This window comes from Barbus barbus, assembly GCF_936440315.1.
Source record: "Barbus barbus genome assembly, chromosome: 20".
Classification (NCBI taxonomy): domain Eukaryota; kingdom Metazoa; phylum Chordata; class Actinopteri; order Cypriniformes; family Cyprinidae; genus Barbus; species Barbus barbus.
Genome location: NC_136748.1, coordinates 9453246 through 9472140, shown reverse-complemented (window position 1 = coordinate 9472140; position 18895 = coordinate 9453246). Strand labels below are relative to the sequence as shown.

The 18895-nt window shown below is 36.3% G+C and overlaps 2 protein-coding genes across 3 annotated transcripts in view; one reads left to right on the top strand and one right to left on the bottom strand.

Annotated features, from left to right (window-relative positions):
• Positions 1-13192, bottom strand: part of LOC306886332 (60 kDa lysophospholipase-like) — a 28780-nt gene extending 15588 nt beyond the window's left edge. The window contains exons 1-4 of one of the 2 annotated variants that reach the window (XM_079443370.1): positions 12946-13192; positions 6579-6708; positions 4550-4661; positions 4078-4203 (exon numbers count right to left, since the gene is read on the bottom strand). In XM_079443370.1, the coding sequence (XP_079299496.1) occupies positions 4078-4203; positions 4550-4661; positions 6579-6708; positions 12946-13177 (600 nt within the window). In that variant the 5' untranslated portion in view covers positions 13178-13192. Of the gene's footprint in view, positions 1-4077; positions 4204-4549; positions 4662-6543; positions 6709-12945 lie in introns of those variants that run through there. The other variant, XM_079443371.1, reaches the window with a different exon arrangement.
• Positions 13193-14178: 986 nt separating this feature from the next.
• LOC306886459 (ADP-ribosylation factor 6) lies at positions 14179-18575 on the top strand. Its single transcript, XM_079443567.1, has 2 exons — positions 14179-14267; positions 14460-18575. The coding sequence occupies exon 2, from the start codon at positions 15100-15102 to the stop codon at positions 15625-15627; it is 528 nt and encodes a 175-aa protein (XP_079299693.1). The 5' UTR covers positions 14179-14267; positions 14460-15099; the 3' UTR covers positions 15628-18575.
• The last annotated feature ends 320 nt before the right edge of the window (positions 18576-18895 follow it).

The following is an 18895-nucleotide window of genomic DNA, read 5'->3' as shown; positions in this document are numbered from 1 at the left end:
ACTCTTCTTATTTATAAACTTAAACATTCTTATAAATTAAATTAAATATGCCATGACTGAACAACACTTTATAACCTAAAATATTATTATAAATTAAAACAAAACCATGGCTTTACAAGGATTGTATACATCTGAGTAGCCTAATTAAATAACTAAATAAATTACAAGCATTGAAAAGAACAAAATAAAAAATGTAAACAATGTCACTTACTCCAAGCTTAAAGTTTCACCCAAAACTACACTGGCCTACAGTTTTCTATAAGTTACTTTTTTGCCATTTCCAGATTTTCAGAAAGAAACACTAACATATCAACATGTTCCTGAGTCAGTCTTGAGCGTCTTGGGCTTACAATATACCCTGCAGTACTGAACACTCGTTCAGATGAACAGCTTGATGCAGCAATGCACAGATACTTCCTGGCAAACTCTGATAGTTGAGGTAGTGTACCCATATTTGTTTTCCACCAGGAAAGTGGATCGTCCTCAGCACTGACCTCAGGCATCTGACCGTACACCAAGAACTCACCATCTAACTCGTCACTTGCAGAAAGCTGTTCTTGACTTGAGGATGTTGGTTCCCCTTTTTCTTTCTTTTCCCCTTGTATGGTAGAAAGCAGTTGCTTCAGGTCAGATTTGGATTTTTTTGATGGCCTGACTTGACTTGAGTCTCCAGACACCTGAGCACCTGATGTGCTTCCATCATTTCCCATTTTCCTTACCTCATCCAGGAGACTTTGCTTTACATCATCCTTAAGAGAAACAAAGCTGTTCTTAAATCTTGGATCAAGGTAAGTTGCAGTGTTCAAAAGAAGCTGCAGCTGCAGGTCATCATAGCGATGCTGAAGATACTCGGTTATCTTTTCCTTCATCTCTTGGGCTAATGCAGAGTCAGTTTGTTCACGACTGAGACATTCATATATCTTCCAGAGTAATGGCAAGACTGAGGACAGGGTGGTATGTTTTTCCCCACTAAGTGCGTCTGTAAAAGGACTGAGTGGCTCAAGAACTGCTTTAACAGTTTCTAAAACTGTAATGTCCGAGTCTTTTGGCATCAGATGCCATTTTTTCCTGTCTTCAGCCAGCACAGCACAGACAACCTGCTGCTGCTCCAAGAAACGTTCCACCATATCGTATGAAGAATTCCAGCGAGTGGGTTCATCATGAATGAGTTTGTGGTCTGGAGAGGACAGATCTGTCTGTTTTTTGGCCAGGTGGCGTGAAAGTTTTGGTGATCTTGTGAAGGCAGAGATAGTTTTTCGAAGCCTTGACAGCGCTGCGGACACCCGGTTTATCTCTAATGCCTTATTTACAGCAAGGTGGAGGTTGTGTCCAAAACAAGGAATCCAGGTGTAGTCTTCAAAGGCCTTTTTGTTATTTGTGGCATTATCGGTTGTGATGCCTGACATTCTTACAATGTCCAACTTCCAGTCTTCAAGTTTCTCTTCAAAGGCCTCCTTTAAACTTTCAGCAGTGTGATCTGTGTTGAGACCACAGCAGCCAAGACACCAGGATTGTAGTTCCCACGATTTACTAATGTACTGCAGAGTTACAGACATGAAAGTGTCTGCAGTTCTACTTGTCCAAAGATCTGTTGTGCAGCTGTAAAACGGTTTCTCTCCGAGATGCTGGATTATGAGGTCTCTGGTGTCATTGTAGATGCGAGGAATCTCAGTGTACATAAAAAAGTTTCGGCTTGGAAGCTGGTATTTTGGGTTGAAGTGATGAAGCATTTGCTGGAATCCACATTTTTCAACAGTATAAACAGGCACTTGATCTATACATATGAATTCAGCAACTGCTCGGTTCAGTCTTCTTGCTTCAAGTGAGTTTTTTTCGTATTTCTGCTGACGCTGAAAAGCATCTGTAACTGTTGTCTGCTTCAGTGTTTGCTGTGGTGTTTCATTGTCTTCCTCTGCCTGTAGCTGTAAAAGGAAAATATAATATACTTCAGCAATGGGCTGAGTCTGACCAAATGCAACATTACATCAACACTAGCTAAAATATAACTTTTCAGTAAATAAACCTCAGGTTTTATAATAAATTTAGATAAGATTACATTAAGTGTATATGATATCACTGTTAAATATATGGGAACTGTAATATTAAAAACACTTTACAATAAGATTCCATTTGTTAGATAACATGACCTAACAATAAACAATAGTTATATATAGCAATTATTCTTCTTAGGGTTAATTTCAAAATTTACTGATACATTTTTAAAATCAAAAGTTTTATCTGTTGACATTATTTCATGCACTATGAACGACCAAGTGTTTGTATTAAATAACATTCCACAAATTAATTAATGTTTTAAAAATATATTGTTCACTAACTGTAAGTTGATGTTAGATGATACATGAAGTCATGTAAATTAATGGTATAAAGATAAAACAATAAAACGTGTTTAATTTGACAAACTGCGTTTGTTTAATTTTAAAGGACTTTTTAAACCAGCTAGAACTGCTTTTCTGACGGACTGATATTTAGGACATGTTAACCATACATTTGTACATTCTCTACACAGGTCATTTAAAAGCCTCTGGTGTGTAAAAATAGTAAATACTGTCATGTCCTCCTGTCATGTCCTACTCTAATAAAAGCTATAGGAGCATTAAATAGTTAAAGAAACTTTCTAATATTCGCGTAGCCGCTATAACGGCTACCGCGCTTAGGCAAACGATTAACTACGCAGATGGCGATGCTTATTTCAATCCGACATTCAAATTAAAATATAGTATAATATTTATAACAGAAGCTATAAATATAAAATTAAATTGAAACTTACCTGCTTGAACTCCTTCATTAGATCCGGATGTCGGTCTTTGAGGTGTTTTATTAAGTTGGATGTGTTTCCTCCTTTTGAGAGAAAACTTCGATGACATCGTTTGCAAATTGGTTTTTGTTGATCTATTATGTTCCCCTGGTCATCAGCCGCAAATCCAAAATATTTCCATACGCGGCTCTTTCCTCCTTTCCTGTCAACAAGTGGATTCAAAGCCACCGCATCAGCAGCACCACCGGTCGCCATGTCTCATTGCTTTAATGAAGATGATGCAACTGCGCACCTTCCGGATAAGCGCGTCAAGAACCGGGTTGACCGGGTACACGGTACCACCGGTACTTAAGAAAACGTGGTACCGTAACATTTAAATTTTTTTAGTACCGACTTGGTACCGAAGTACCGGGTCTTTTGACAACACTAATCTCTATAGATAGTCTACAAGCCCTTTTCGGATGGGACTAGCCATATAAAGAACGTTTGAATTTCGATTATTATCACCTGACGTCTGAGATTGTCATGTACCAGTTCGGATGGGATTTTGCTTATTACAGAGGTGGGAGGGTCTGTTTTGTAAATCTGGGCGTTGCAGAGATCACAAACTCTGTATGCTTGCATTGCGTATAGTCATTTGGATTGATTACCATTAGTATAACCAATTTTACCACAAATACCATGGTGAAGCTATATGACTAGTATAGCAAAACCATGGTTAATTTGTGGTTACTTTAGTTTAACTATTTTATTTTTCATTTATTTGTAAAGGTACATATGTAATTAAAACATTATGTAATTAAGTGCAAAAATAAATGTGAGTAATCTTACCAGTAGCCAGTTTTAACAGTTTACGTATTCTGGCTCTTGATTTTACTATTGTTATTGGGTTTTTTTATTTGCTGGGAGGCAAACATATCACAAATGCGTGCGGTAAGAGCGTCTACGGTACTTCACGTTGGCCAAAACACACAAGGAAACGCTTTGTGAAAAAAATATCCTCTGCAATCACAGACATTCGCATTCGGACGGGATTAGTTATCTCAGAGGATCACTGAGTTTACAGTAGGTGATTTTCTCTGGAATTAGAGGTTGAGAGAAAAACACAGAAGTGGCAGATTCGGATGGGATTAAAATAGCAAAGTAAGTCTGTAAAACTAGTCCCATCCGAATAGGGCTTTAGACTATTCTTTAAAATCATTCATTTGTGTTCCATGAAAGAAAGAAAGTCATATGGGTTTGGAAAAACACAAGGGAGAGTAAATGATTTATGGGTGAACTATCCCTTCAAAACGTGTTACCTGTGAGCCAGTGAGGATGACAGGCTTTCCCAGGTTCTCACACATGAAGGATAAGGCAGAGGCAGTGTAAGCCATTGTGTCTGTGCCGTGCAGGATGACAAAACCATCGTATTGCTCGTAGTGTTTCTGTCAACATGAGAGAAAAAAAAAAGAGTTGAAAATACCAACTGACAATCTGTTTACAGAACTATATTCAAGAAATTAGAAGATTACCAACAATTAAAATTTTTTAAAAGTTCCCCTTTTGTAATAAATAAAATACCAGCATCAAAAAACTAATCATGATTAGTTCTGTTTACAAGTCATTACTCAGTCACGTCTAACTCAGGGCTTGACAGTGCGGCTGTGAAAAAAAAAAAAAAAAAAATACTATGCGTATTATACAAAGCTCAATAGTTGTATAATACAACCAAAGTCCCAAAGTTTCATACAACAAATTTTAAAACCTAAAGATGGTTAAAAAAGGGAGCACCTCAATGTCTTTTCCAATAGTGGCCCAGTCATCTGTGGTCATATTGCAGGAGTCGAGGAGTGGAGAGTACTCTAAAACTGTATATACAATCCTCTTGTTCTGTTTGGACAGTCTGGAGTGGAAAAAAGGAGAGAAAATGATTTAAAAAGCATCAAAATTTTAATATTTATTGTGAAAGACACGCAAACACTGACAACAAGCTCTTAATGTTCTTTTTTAAAACAGAACAGGCCATTATAGGCAAACATGGGTTAGTTTAGCTAGATCAACTAAAACAAAAAAGTTGATTATTTATTGACAGCGAAAGTTTGACTGATTTCAGGGCCGTCTCCTGTAGTTAAAGCAAAAACCATTTGTGCGTCAATGGATGAGTAAATGTTATGAAGCAACAGACTTCAGACTTTGCTCGTCGCTCTAGGGGCGGCTCAAGGTCTTACTGTAATGAAGATGGGAGCCATGGGGGATTTTCCACATTTAGGAACCGAGAGTGAGCAGATTAGTGTGACCTGTCTTAATTAACAATGGGCAGCTTAGCCTAAAACCACATTCATAAATTGGGCTACCTTTGGAGAGCTAGAAGAGTAATAGATCTAATGCTTATTGAGATTTACCAAAACGTAAAGGAAAATCCCACCCCAAAATGACAAACACTAAAGACCTGAAGGAGGGGGCAGCCCAGATATTACATGAGTAATAAAGCCCCTTAAGATTTATAAACGTGGAAAAAATTACTTTTATTTTCTTTTTTTATTCTCAAAACTGTGAAAATATAAAGAAAAAGGCAAGGCAGAACAACCAAAATATGGTATTTGTAAAAGTAACTGGATATTGGGTTTGGTATATAAATTTTGCATTGGCGCATCTCTAACATACTCTCATGTGCACAACCCAACCATAACAGCATATATTATGTTTGCACATCAAAATCAAAAAGCAAAAATCACACACCTTTAATACAAAACTAAAGCACCAAACATAAAACTGACTTGCCAGCTCCTTTCTATTATCAAGACATTACTAGATATATTTAATCCATCCATTTGTAAAATATAGGCGGGTACATATACAGCATTTCAAATTCAGTTTGCTTATATATAATATAAGGTTGTAACAAAGTTACACATATAACAACATTTATTGTGGAAAGTTTATTGTGATTCTTAGACAAAAAGCCATGCTATATTACAATTGTTAATAGACCAGATATTTCAAATAAAACGTTACATATATGTTACAAAATATGTTACAATGTTAGCACTGTAACCTTTTGTTATGTTCCACTTGGTGTGAATAATTTCAAAGTGTTGACTTAATAAATAAATATTTATTGCAATAAATTAATGTTAAATGAATATTAATTTTATACACATTTATTATATTATAATGACTCTGCATTACAGTATAATATATATATATATATATATATATATATATATATATATATATATATATATATATTATTTATTTTAGACTTTTAGTCATCAGACATGGTATGAACAGGCTCTAAATAATGCCACGGTAAATTACACCAGTGAATGCATGACATGAAGTTGTCAAGAAGAAACACAGTTTAACCTTCCATTGATCATATTTCATCTGCCATTATCATAGCTTAAAACATTATTGTATAGCCATAACCACTGAGCTAACTAGCTAATTTTTTACGAATCATGCAACATAATGCTACCAGTACTACAGCACCCATGAAATAGAGGATCAGCTAAATGAGTGGACACATTTGTATGGTCTATATTATCAGATGTGTAAAAATGAAAGAAAGAGCATCAAAACAGAAACAGTTGCTACATTTAATATGTATTTTATAGCCTTTTTTAATTAGACAGGGCAAGTAAATAATGACAACTTTAATTTTGGGAGAAGTTTTGCTATTCTGGTACAATAATAACAGAAACCAACCATCAAACCTGTATTTTGTACACAAATAGTTAAATACTGAATCTATGAATAGGACAACACCTCCACAAACTTCTAACCTGATCATATATTTTTGTGCAGTGTGGAAACTTACGACAGCACCAGCGTGTTCTCCGGAGGTTTGTAGTATTCATAAAGTCTGGTCTGTTGTGCGTACTGCTCATCATGCAGAATGGGGTGCTTGCGTAGAGTTTCAACGAGAGCATGAGGTTCTGGAGACAGAACTGCAAATACAGAAGAAAAGTCAGTAAAAATGTCATCAACAAAGATCTGCATAACATCTGTGTATGCACCATATACAAAGTCATACATGTCATGTTTGCAACCCTCAGGACCAGACCTGACCAGAATGAGGCCTGAATATTTGATACTATTAATGAGCAGTATATATAAAAAAAAAAAAATCATTCTTGTATTACAGTATTACTAATTTTCTACCATGTTAAGTTAATAAAAACAAAATGTAAAATGGTTTATTATAACTATATGTGACCCTGGACCACAAAACCAGCCATAAGTAGCACGGTTATATTTGTAGCAAGAGCCAAAAATACATTGTATGGGTCAAAATGATCCATTTTTCTTTTATGCCAAAAGTCATTAGGATATTAAGTAAAGATCATGTTCCATGAAGATATTTTGTAAATTTCCTACTGTAAATATATCAAAACTTAATTTTTGATTAGTAATATGCATTGCTAAGAATTTCATTTGGACAACTTTAAAAGCGATCTTCTCAATATTTTTTTTTTTTTTGCACCCTCAGATTCCAGATTTTTTAAATAGTTGTATCTCGGCCAAATATTGCCCAATACTAACAATCCATACATCAATTATTCGGCTTTCATATGATGTATAAATCTCAATTTAAAAAAATGTACCCTTATAACTTGTTTTGTGGTCCAGGGTCACATTTGGTAATGTATATTTATTGGATAATGAAATGTAACCCTAAAAATCTCATGAAAAGGCCACACACACACACACACACACACACACACAAACAGGAGTCTGTTTCACATAACTTTAGAGTCTTGGAAAAAAATGTGCCCAGGTTTCCATTGAGGAAAGAAGAAAAAAACAGGACTTTTAAACAGAACCTCTGTTCAGTCCACATACTGTATGATGGTTGATTTTCACAGATCCTGTGTTTATGTAATGGAAGATAAAACTGTTTTGGGTAGAAAAAGTCAGTGTTTATTGTTTTATGTAATGCGGATTCTGTCCTTGAACTTTGATAAACAATTTAGCAGAGCTGAATGTTTTTGTGTTTGGCCTGGCAAATTCTTTAAAAGGCACTATCTTTTTTGTTATCGGCCTTTGTTTTAGATAAGCTTCTTTTTATATGTAAAGAACCAAGTTTGTTAACCTATTCAAGCAATATTGTGCAGGAAATAATACTACAGCCCAGTGTCGAGAAAGATGAACTAGCCTACTGTTTACAGAGGGCAAATATTTGGACATTCTGTTCAAGGAATTACTAATAAAGTCATAAAACACAATCAGCATCCTTTTCTGACCAATTCAGTTTGAATACTGTAAACAAAACCACTCTTGAAGGACTCGTCTCATTCCCATTTATTACTTTATATAATCAAGTCACCAGTGCATTATACAGACTTTCAGCTGTGCAATTTATTATTTGGATATATATGGAAATGTGTTCCTGCTTCTAATGTACATCCATTAAATGTACAGCTGCAATTTTGGTTTATTAAAATTCAAAACTTCCAACGTCTTTGCGCTCAAAACAAAAATGTTAACACTGGATTGGACAAGTCATACTTGAAATTCATAAAATGATATTCTTTGATAATTGTTAAAATTACTAGACGGACATTTTAAAGATGAAGTTACCAAAAAGAATCAATTCATATTACTGTATAACAGGTTAATGACAATTCATGTTTTAGCACTCAATGTAAAATTTCAATTGTTTACATCTAACTGTACTGCTATTTTAGATTTTATTTAGATTTGAAATAATCTAACACAGACTATAAAAGATTACTTATGCAAACAAATTATTTGTGCATGACCAAGTGGCAGTTATTGTAAGATAAATGTACTTTTTCACAAAATAATTTGCAAATAAATAAATGTATATACTGTATATCATTTCAAAATTAAGACAATAAAAATAGTAGCACTTTTTATTTTATGGTTGCATTTAAAAATTATTTTGGTGTGATTTCGTTTTATATATATAAATATCATTATGAAATAATTGTTTTTCTCTAATTTGGCCACAATTAACGGCACCCTTTTATTCAATACTTTTTGAAACCTCCATTTGTCAGTTTAACAGCTCTTAATTTTCTCGTATAATGCCTGATGAGGTTAGAGAACACCTGACAAGAGATCAGAGACCATTCCTTCATCCAGAATCACTCCAGATCCTTTAGATTCACAGCTCCATGACGGTGTTTCTTCTCTTCAGTTCACCTCACTCATTTTCTACAGGGTTCAGGTCAGAGGACTGGAATGGCCAGCAGAAGCTTGGTTCTGTGCTCAGTGACCCATTTTTGTGTTGTTTTTGAGGTTTGTGTTTGGATTATTGTATGGTTGGAAGATCCAAACATGGCCCATTCTAAGATTTCTAACAGAGTCAGTCACATATTGATTTTTTATCTGTTGGTATTTGATAGAATCCATGATGCCATGTGTCTGAACAAGATGTCCAGGACCTCCAGCAGAAATATAGGCCCACAACATCACAAATACAGCAGTATATTTCATTGTACACATGGGGTTAGGGATGTAACGATTACTGGTTTGACGATAAATTATGATAAAATGCCCCACGGTTAGTATTAAGGCCATTGCACACTGAGTCCGAATTTTTCGTCCGAAATTTTCGCACGTCGAAAAATAAATACGACCTCACGTTTTGTCAATCACGTTTGCACACTGCCTCCGAAATTTTCGTCCGTCAAAAAAAATTTCGGATCGGGTTCGATTTTTTGCGTTATTCGCATCCGTATAAAGCATTTTGAGATGCTTTGAGAAGGTGTTTTGACAATTCAGAGCCACCGTACAAGCGAAAGCCAAAATCCAAAATAGTGTCAGACAAATTAATACACTTCGTCTTGCAGCACAGCGCACCTTATGACAAACAAATTGCGGAATACAGAATATAAAGAACTGCTGTAGCCTATTTTTTATGCCTGGCGCGCACCTTTCCGATGCCGCAGTTCGGTGTGTGTGTCCATACCTCAGACAGTCTCTGTTCAGGATAAATTGGTTCACGGAAATTGGTAGTCTTTTTATTATGTGGATTCAGTATCGCTAACAAAGTATCAAACTGAGGCATTGACATCCTGAAATAAACTTTGAATCTCTCGAGATAATCCCGCAGCTCTTTGATAAAGAGGTGGAACCTTCCTCTCTGCGCAATCTAAGGATTGGATGGACCCAATATTTCCTTTTTCTTTTTTTAAAAGAGAGAGGACAACAAAATCATCCTCACTACTTAAAGACATTTTGTATAGTTTTGCGAATTTTTTTGCAACGGATTAATTAAAACGCATCGGACTCAGTGTGCAAGGTCTCTGTGCGTGACGAATTTTTAAGATTGCGAATGCGAAAAAACGCATGCGAAAATTTCGGACTCAGTGTGCAGAGACCTTTACCGTTTCATATTTTAATTATCATTAAAACCGTATTCGATTACCATGATTTGAACAACTCACGATAAATAAATACTGTCCAGCATAAAGCACAGTTTTAAGTAACAGTCTCACGAGCGCACGGCAACAGAGTAGTTTTGTTTGGACTGAAAATAGTGCGGAAAAGCTGGGAGGTTTTAAAAGACTGCTGAGGGAATTATGCAAATGAATTTATGAATATATGACTGTACCTCTGAAGGATCTGACTGTCTTCAGAAACGATTCGATGGCATTTTGTTTTCATCTTCGCTCCATGTAATACCTAAAGGAGGTGTTCTTAATCGCAATACTGCTTTGTTTACGGAGGTTACTGGAAACAGCTGTATTCAGCTTTTCCATAAGCGCCACCTGCTTTTAGAGGGAATTTACAGAGACTTATATTTACATTCAGCCTGTGTGCAGTTTCTGTCTGGCCAAAAACAGACCAAATTTGCATGCCCTGCTGTAAATTTTGACCGACTGATGAAAAATAAGCTTATGTGGATTCTACACATTTAAACAATTCAGATAAGTTATCTAGAATTATTTTTGGAGCAGATAAAATACATATAATCATTTATTAATCAATTATCATTTTGACTTAATACTTTTCTTTATTTAAAGGCTGAAATGTGAGGATTACATTTTTATAAAACTTTTTCAAAGCTTTATTTGAACATTTACATTAGATACTTGAACATGCTATTAAACTGTTCTCAGTCAAGTTGTAATTTAAAATCCGAACATCATTGGTAATGTTATTGTTTTAGTGATTATGCAAACAAAAAGTCATTTTATTTGTTGTTTGTTGATTTTTAAATATAAAACTTGGTGAAGTGATTTATGTGTCGGTACTTTTTGAATATCTCCAGCACATTTGAACAATACCGTGATAATACTGATAACCGTGATAATTTTGGTCACTATAATCGTGATAAGACATTTTCATACCATTACATCCCTACATGGGGTACTTTTTATCCATGTGTTCACCAAACCCATTTTGAGTGTTTGCTGCTAAAAAGCTCATTTTTTTGGTTTCATCTGACCATAGAAGCCAGTCCCATTTGAAGTTCCAGTCGTATCTGATAACTGAATATGCTGGAGTTTGCTTTTGAATGAGCTAGGATAATTTTTCTTGAAACCCTCCCAAACAACATGTGGTGATGTAGGTGCTGTTTGACAATTTCTTTTAAGGTTTTCTGACCCCAAGACTCAACTATTTTCTGCAATTCTCCAGCGGTCTTTAGCCACTCAAACTCTCCTTCTCACCGTGCATTAGGACGATATAGACACACGTCCTCTTCCAGGCAGTTTCATTACATTTTCTGTTGATTGGAAATTCTTAATTATTGCTCTGATGGTGGAAATGGGAATTTTCACTGCTCTAGCTCTTTTGTTAAAGCCACTTCACTAATTTGTGAAGCTCAATTATTTCTGATGTTTTTCTCATTGTGGTGGATGATTAAGGGAATTTGGGCTTTGTTTTCCCTCCTATTTATATTTCTGTGAAACAGGAAGCCATGGATAATTTCATGTCCATAATCACCCTGGAGTGCTCAAAATTGGGAATATACTTTTACTCATAAGAATTTCTAGGTGTGCCAATAATTGTGTCCAACGTGTATTTGAGAAAAAACATTGATTTCATAATGATATTTTCCCCCATTTTAAATTCTTATTATCCAATGAAAGGTTAGATTTTTGTGAATTTTTTAAATAAAAGATCAAAAGGATTAACAAAGCAGATTAATTTTCACAGCCTTCTTTGGTCATATTTACCAAGGGTGCCGATATTTTTGGCCATGACTGTATATATGTGTATATATATATATATATATATATATATATATATATATATATATATATATATATATATATATATATATACACATATACACATATATATATATATATATATATATATATATATATATATATATAGAGAGAGAGAGAGAGAGAGAGAGAGAGAGAGAGAGAGAGAGAGAAAATAAAAACACTGAAATACAACTCACAGAAAAATATATTTTTGTTTTATGATAATAATGGTAACTTTAAAATATAGTATATTGCAAAATGATAATATATGGCAAATTCTTTGCCCACAAATACAATTTGGCATTGAAAAATACTAATTTTACTAATTTTAAATTAGAAATAGGTCAATACTTGTATACGTCAAAAGAAATGAGAAATAAAATGGCAAAAAAAAAACTGTCAATTATTGTAAAGCCTATTGTAAATCTATCCTTTAAATGGTTTATAATGCATAAAATGTATATTTCTTGGCTATAGATTTTTTTGTTTAATTTTTCTTTTTTATCATTGTATTTTTTATCCTATATATTTTTCTATCATTAGATTTATAATGCATAAAATTACCTGAATACAGATTTTATATATATATATATATATATATATATATATATATATATATATATATATACACACATATATATCTTTTTAGATTTGTATTCTAATATTTGAGTTAATGTAACTGATATGTAACTGTTTTTCTATCTTCCTATGTTTATTGTTTAAAAGATATGACACATGGCTCAGCATCATTTGTTTACAGATGTCACAAGCCACTCTTGGAATGATATTTGATACATTTCAATTTTAGAACGTACATTTAGATGTAGATTATCATTATTTCCAAAGACCCATGGGTTAATGTGGACCCCCACGATTTTAAACTGTTCCCACTGCTTTGTTGTATTGAAATATGTGAAGGACATCAACACATAATCCCATAAACGTGTGTGCAGTGCAGTATCAGTCAGGTGTGTGAGCGGTGCTCATACAGTTTACCGTTATTATGATACATCATTCCAATGGTTCCGCCGGTGTTTATGACCAGGACCCTCGCCTCGACATTTGGGCTGATATCATGTGACTCTGAACTGCTGGAGTACCTCCTGCGAGACTTCTGCGCCTGAAACCCTTCTGGCTGACTTAACCTGCTGCGAGACAGAGCTCGACCCAGCGAGGTCATGCTTGCTGAAGACGGAGTCGATGTTGTCGCGTGTTTCCATTCCGCCATCTCTGCCTCACGAGCTTTCCCAAAACCGAGCACCGCAGTTTCTTAAAGAGACAGCGCCTTGATTATAAACACTGATAAACGTGCAGATGCTGGAAACGTACAAATCAACTTACTGTGACACTGGAGATAAAAAAAAAAAGTGTCGTTATAGCTCAATTCATTGTAAATAATTAATACGAAACAATACCAATAATAACAATAATTAATAATAACACTTGTCTATATTAGCCTTGCCAGCCCATGAGTATTCATTGTTGCTTCCTTGGCTTTGACCATAAACACATAAAGATAACGTTTACTCTCTTATTTGTTGTAGCCATAAATGTGCTGCTGCTGTTGCATTTCCAACCATTCTCGGTGTTTGTTCCAGACTGTTCATGATAGATGTAATTTATTATGCAGATTACACTGTATTCTGTTACATTGTTACACCAGTAGGTGGTGACAAGTCTTTATAAATCAGTTATGGGTCTTAGTAGGTAGACACCTATTTATTTATTTATTTTCTGGAAATCGATGGCCACCAAAATGGTTTGGTTAACAATATTGTTGTGTTCCACAGAAGAAATAAAGTCATAGAGTGTTGTAACAACCTGGGGGTTAGGAAACAGTCAAGTTACCTAGCTTTACAGTGTCAACAGGACAATAACACAGCCATTTTCCAGCTAAAGTCAGTCCATTGATGGTTCAGTGATGTCAAATAATGACAGAATTTTCACTTTTGGGAGAACTATTATCAAGCCTTTGTTCATTTTTGTTCTCAGTTCATAACCACAATGTTATAATTTATTGGTTGACAATTTTTTTAATTCACTTTTGCACTTAGATTTGTCCTGTGCTATTGCTGATTGTACTAATACTGTCGCTGTTGCTAATTGCTCAGACTGTGTAATATTAAATGATATGTGTGTATTTTAAACGGATGTTTTAAAAGTAAAGTCGAACAGTTAATGACCTTTATTATGAAAAGCGGGCTGCAACGGCCATTTCCGCTGGTTGGCGTTGACGTAGTCAGTTTCACACTGAACTCGGCTGATTTTAGGAGTGAACACCGGGGTTGAGATTGCTAGAGAATGGTGGGCCTCCGCAGGTAACTAAAAATGCATTTAGTCTCTCTAAAATGAATTAAAAGAACTTGTCAATGGTTGTATTTTACATAACCTGTCGAAAATGTGTGTAAAAAGTGTGTGGTGGCGATTTTCTGTGGGTTGTTCGGCCGGCTAAGCTAGCAGGCTAAGTTGCTCTTTTTTGGCACTCCCTCTGAGCATCTCTTGTCTCTCAGGGCCACGTGAGACACAATTCGAATTCGGGACGGGTGAAATCGACACGGCTCCGCTTCAGACGGACCAGATGACAGACCTACCGGCCGGCCAAGTGAACGCTTTTCCGCCGAGGCTCTGAACGACTTCAGCTGCTATCCGGTTACATTTTGAGGGAAGGACCTGAAAGAGCCCACGAGACGGACATTCACACGCCAAGAGGAAGTCTTGAAAGACCGCAGGCTCTTAAAGAGGCCTCACAGCACTTGCCAGACACACAGGAAAAGCACTGAAAAATCGTTGCTTTTGTCGCCTTTCTGTGGATTATTATCGAGGGTGGCGTTTTTCAAACCGGCACCAGCCTACAACCGAAGCAAAAGCCCTTAACATAGAGCTTTGACCTTTTCACTTCTACTGAAAGTTTTCAGTACTGTCCTTTAATCAGCAACCAAGTGACCAGTATTGGCTGGAACTACATTTTATTCACTGTGACTTTGCGTCCAGTTTCCTGATAACATTGTACACGTGTTCGGTTTACTTCCGAATTTGACATTCCCAAGAGGAAACTTAAAGAAAAAGTGCTTGTGTTTCACGTTTCAAACCTTTACCATATAAAACTTTTTCTTTTTGGAGGGAAGTAACCATTTATGAACAGTATACAAGATGGGGAAGATGCTGTCAAAGATATTTGGTAACAAAGAGATGAGAATATTGATGCTCGGACTGGATGCCGCCGGAAAAACCACCATCCTTTATAAGTTGAAACTCGGCCAGTCTGTGACTACCATCCCAACCGTCGGTTTCAACGTGGAGACGGTCACCTACAAAAACGTCAAGTTCAACGTGTGGGATGTGGGCGGACAAGATAAGATCCGTCCCCTCTGGCGACACTACTACACGGGCACGCAAGGGTTAATTTTCGTGGTGGATTGTGCTGATAGAGATCGCATTGACGAAGCCAGGCAAGAACTCCACCGCATCATCAACGACCGTGAGATGCGGGACGCCATCATTTTGATTTTCGCCAACAAGCAAGACCTTCCGGACGCCATGAAGCCACACGAGATCCAGGAGAAGCTGGGACTGACACGCATCCGGGATAGGAATTGGTACGTTCAGCCATCGTGCGCGACCACCGGTGACGGACTGTACGAAGGCTTAACTTGGTTAACATCTAACTACAAGTCTTAATGACACTGGCACTGACTGCTTAGGACAAATAAACTCAATATGGGGGAAAATCACACCCTCCACCGAATATTCGTGATGTTTTGATTTAGAGTTAACATTTATTTTTGGTTTGTTTTCAAACGGCCCTCTTTGAAACAACTTAATGGGTTTGGCTTGCTTTTAGTTTCCTGTATACTGTGACATACCCGTGTCACACACCTTGGACTATTGCTTAACATGATAAAGCATTCTTGAATGAAGATTCTCTATTTTTTTTCTTTGATTGTAGGTTTTCTATATTTGTTTTCTCTTCTTCAGCTTCTTTCTTTGAGATCTCAAGAGTCAAAAAAAGTGTTTTTCTCCAGCAAACGGTCCAATAGTGTGTTAAAGGCATTTTATACTGAGATGTATCAAAACTGTCCAGGCATCCACTGTAGCAAAGCACAGTTTTGCTAAGGAGGTTGTAGCGTACTAATTGTAGGTAGCTATATGGTTTTAAACCGTGCCATAGTTATGATATCACTGACATCCAATGATAATCAACATGTAAATGAGTCCATGGAACATTTTATGCAAAAGTCTAATCGCGGAAGGCGGGCTTACCACAGACATAACTTATATTCACACAGCATAATCGAACCGAGTGATGTCTTGTGTTCTCGGGAGCTTGAAAATCCACAGAAAGTTGTTTTTGTCTGCATTGTAATGTAGCCCAAAACAAGTTCAACGTTAAAGAGACTTCATTTTTAAACATCGAGGGATGCCTTTTGTAGCCCTTTTACCATTTAGGCTAATTGCATTGACCAGATTGTCTTTGACTTACACTCATGTGTCTCTAAAATGTGGGATTGTTACATTCTTACATTTCAAGTGTAGTGCTTGCGGTAGAGCGGACTGGATTTGTCATGTTGGAGAGAAATGTTTCATTCTATTCATTTCCTCTCTTTGCTTTAATCATTTTGAGAAACATGTACAGAAACAGCTATGTAATTGTAACTTCAAATTAAACTTAGTCATTTTAACGGTCTTAGTTCATTCTTGTTCTGACTAATTCATGCTGTCTTTGATGCCTATTGATGCACTGGAGTTTCCACTGTCACTTACCGAGCCAAACCAAAGTCAGATGGAAAATGAATTTAGCCCTTGCGTCAAAATTTCCTCCATTTCTCTTTAGTTTTGTTCTAGGAAGCACACATGGAAAATCTTGTCCTATTTGCACAATATTTTTCAAACCTGGGACTCCAAGCACTTTGGAATCCGTAGCAGATAAGATTCTAAAGAATGTGTGTTGGGTTTAATGTTTGACCTCTTCATGTGTTCACACATAGGACTCCAGACAACTTTCTAACATATGTCAACTGGCACAGTTTCAGTGAGTGATTTAATTTCTGAAAGCCTAGAGAGCAACGTCACAGTGCAGTAACTCTTAAACCTTCTTTTAACATCTTATCGCAAATATTTGTTATGTGAACATTTTAGTTTAATCTCCCAAAATAAGATGTGTCAGGATTGTGCTGTTTTGAAACAGACCGGCTCCACCCCACCCCAGCAAATCCCACTGTAAAAACAGGATGTCTCCTCCTTGCTCTCTAAAGGCCGCACAGCTGTGAAACTGTTGCACACAGAGAACAGTAATGGGCGGCCGGCGCTGGACGGCACAAATGCTGCTCTTGCTGACACAGCTGTTAATAACACGTGCTGTGATCACTTGTTGCTTTGCGCACCATCTTGAATGATTGTTAAACCGCTAGGCTGTTTCTTCTGCCTCACACACCGGTATTCAAATCAGTTGCTGCCACATCAGCCGCTCACATTGCCGGAAATGAGCTTGACTGCTGATGTATTGATGGTTGTTTTTTAGGTTGTTTCTCCATTTTTACTGAAGTTTTGGTGCACTTCCTTTTAAAGTGAGAAATACTGTACTGGTAGTAAAGGAGTGGATGCAGATTTTCAGACTGTAATCAGTTCTGAGGGATCAAGCAGCTACTGCCAACTTGTTGAGACCTGCTGTTAAACCATAATAGAGACTTTTGCATGTCATATTTACAAGGTCAGAACTGTTTGATTTAGAAAGCAGGTGATTGTCAGACACACACCATGTTTTATGGCTGCGTCTTATATTTCTTATGTGATATGTAGTTTGCCGTATATGAGTTTATGAATAACTGTTGGTCACAAGTGTGAATGATCTCATTTATTCTCTCTCTCTCTCGCTCTCTCTCTCTATAATATATGTATATAATTTTTTTAAAAATCAACATTTATTTGAAATAATTCTCACATTGGCTTTAATTGATCAAAATATATTGATCAAAAACTTTGTATTTATAACCATTATTTTAACATGCAATTTATTCTTGTGATAGCAAAGCTGAATTTTCAGCAGCCGTTAATATTAAGCTCCAGTTCTGCAGCTTAATATAGAAAATGTGATACGCACTTTCTTTCCCCCATAGAAAGCATATATTTAAAGAGATTTTGATCAATTACATGTGTCCCTGCTGAAAACTATATATGTAAATTCAGTAACAATGGTTTCCCCTCTATTTTCATTTCAGCAGTTTTGCATCACATTCTTAGTGTGTGTGTGTGTGTGTGTGTGTGTGTGTGTGTGTGTGTGTGCGTGTGATTGCCTGCTCAGGAACTTTTAGTGCAGAGCAAGATTCACTGTGGTATCTAAAAAGGGAGTGGTCAGTGATGTCAGGCCTGACTGTACTGTTGGAGTTTGGGTGGTGCTCATGTGGCTCTGCTGATTGTGGTGTTCACAGCTAATGACACACATGCTATTAATAGTCTCCTCTTTTGTATAAGGCAACACAAAATGCACACCTCAGAACACTTGTGCAGCCCATGTGGCCTTCATTTTTCTTTTAAAGAGACTTATTTCACTTTAAATTTAGACTCAGACACACTTTCTATTCCTATGCACTGCTTGTACCTTTGAAAATAAAACAAAGATTCTGAGCTATAACACTTGTGTAAAAAAATGACATCCTTGTGCAGTCTAAGTGTCATATTGTTCACCCACCCTTATGTCCTTCCAAACCTGTGGGACATAAGATATTTTGAGAATATGACCATCACTATTGCTCATTCTGGAATCATAAAATGAGAGGGTAAGTACCTAATGACATATATACAGTTGGGCAAAAAAGTATTTAGTCAGCCACCAATTGTGCAAGTTCTCCCATTTAAAAAGATGAGAGGCCTGTAATTTTCATCATAGGTACACTTCAACTATGAGAGACAGAATGGGGGGAAAGAATCCAGGAAATCACATTGTAGGATT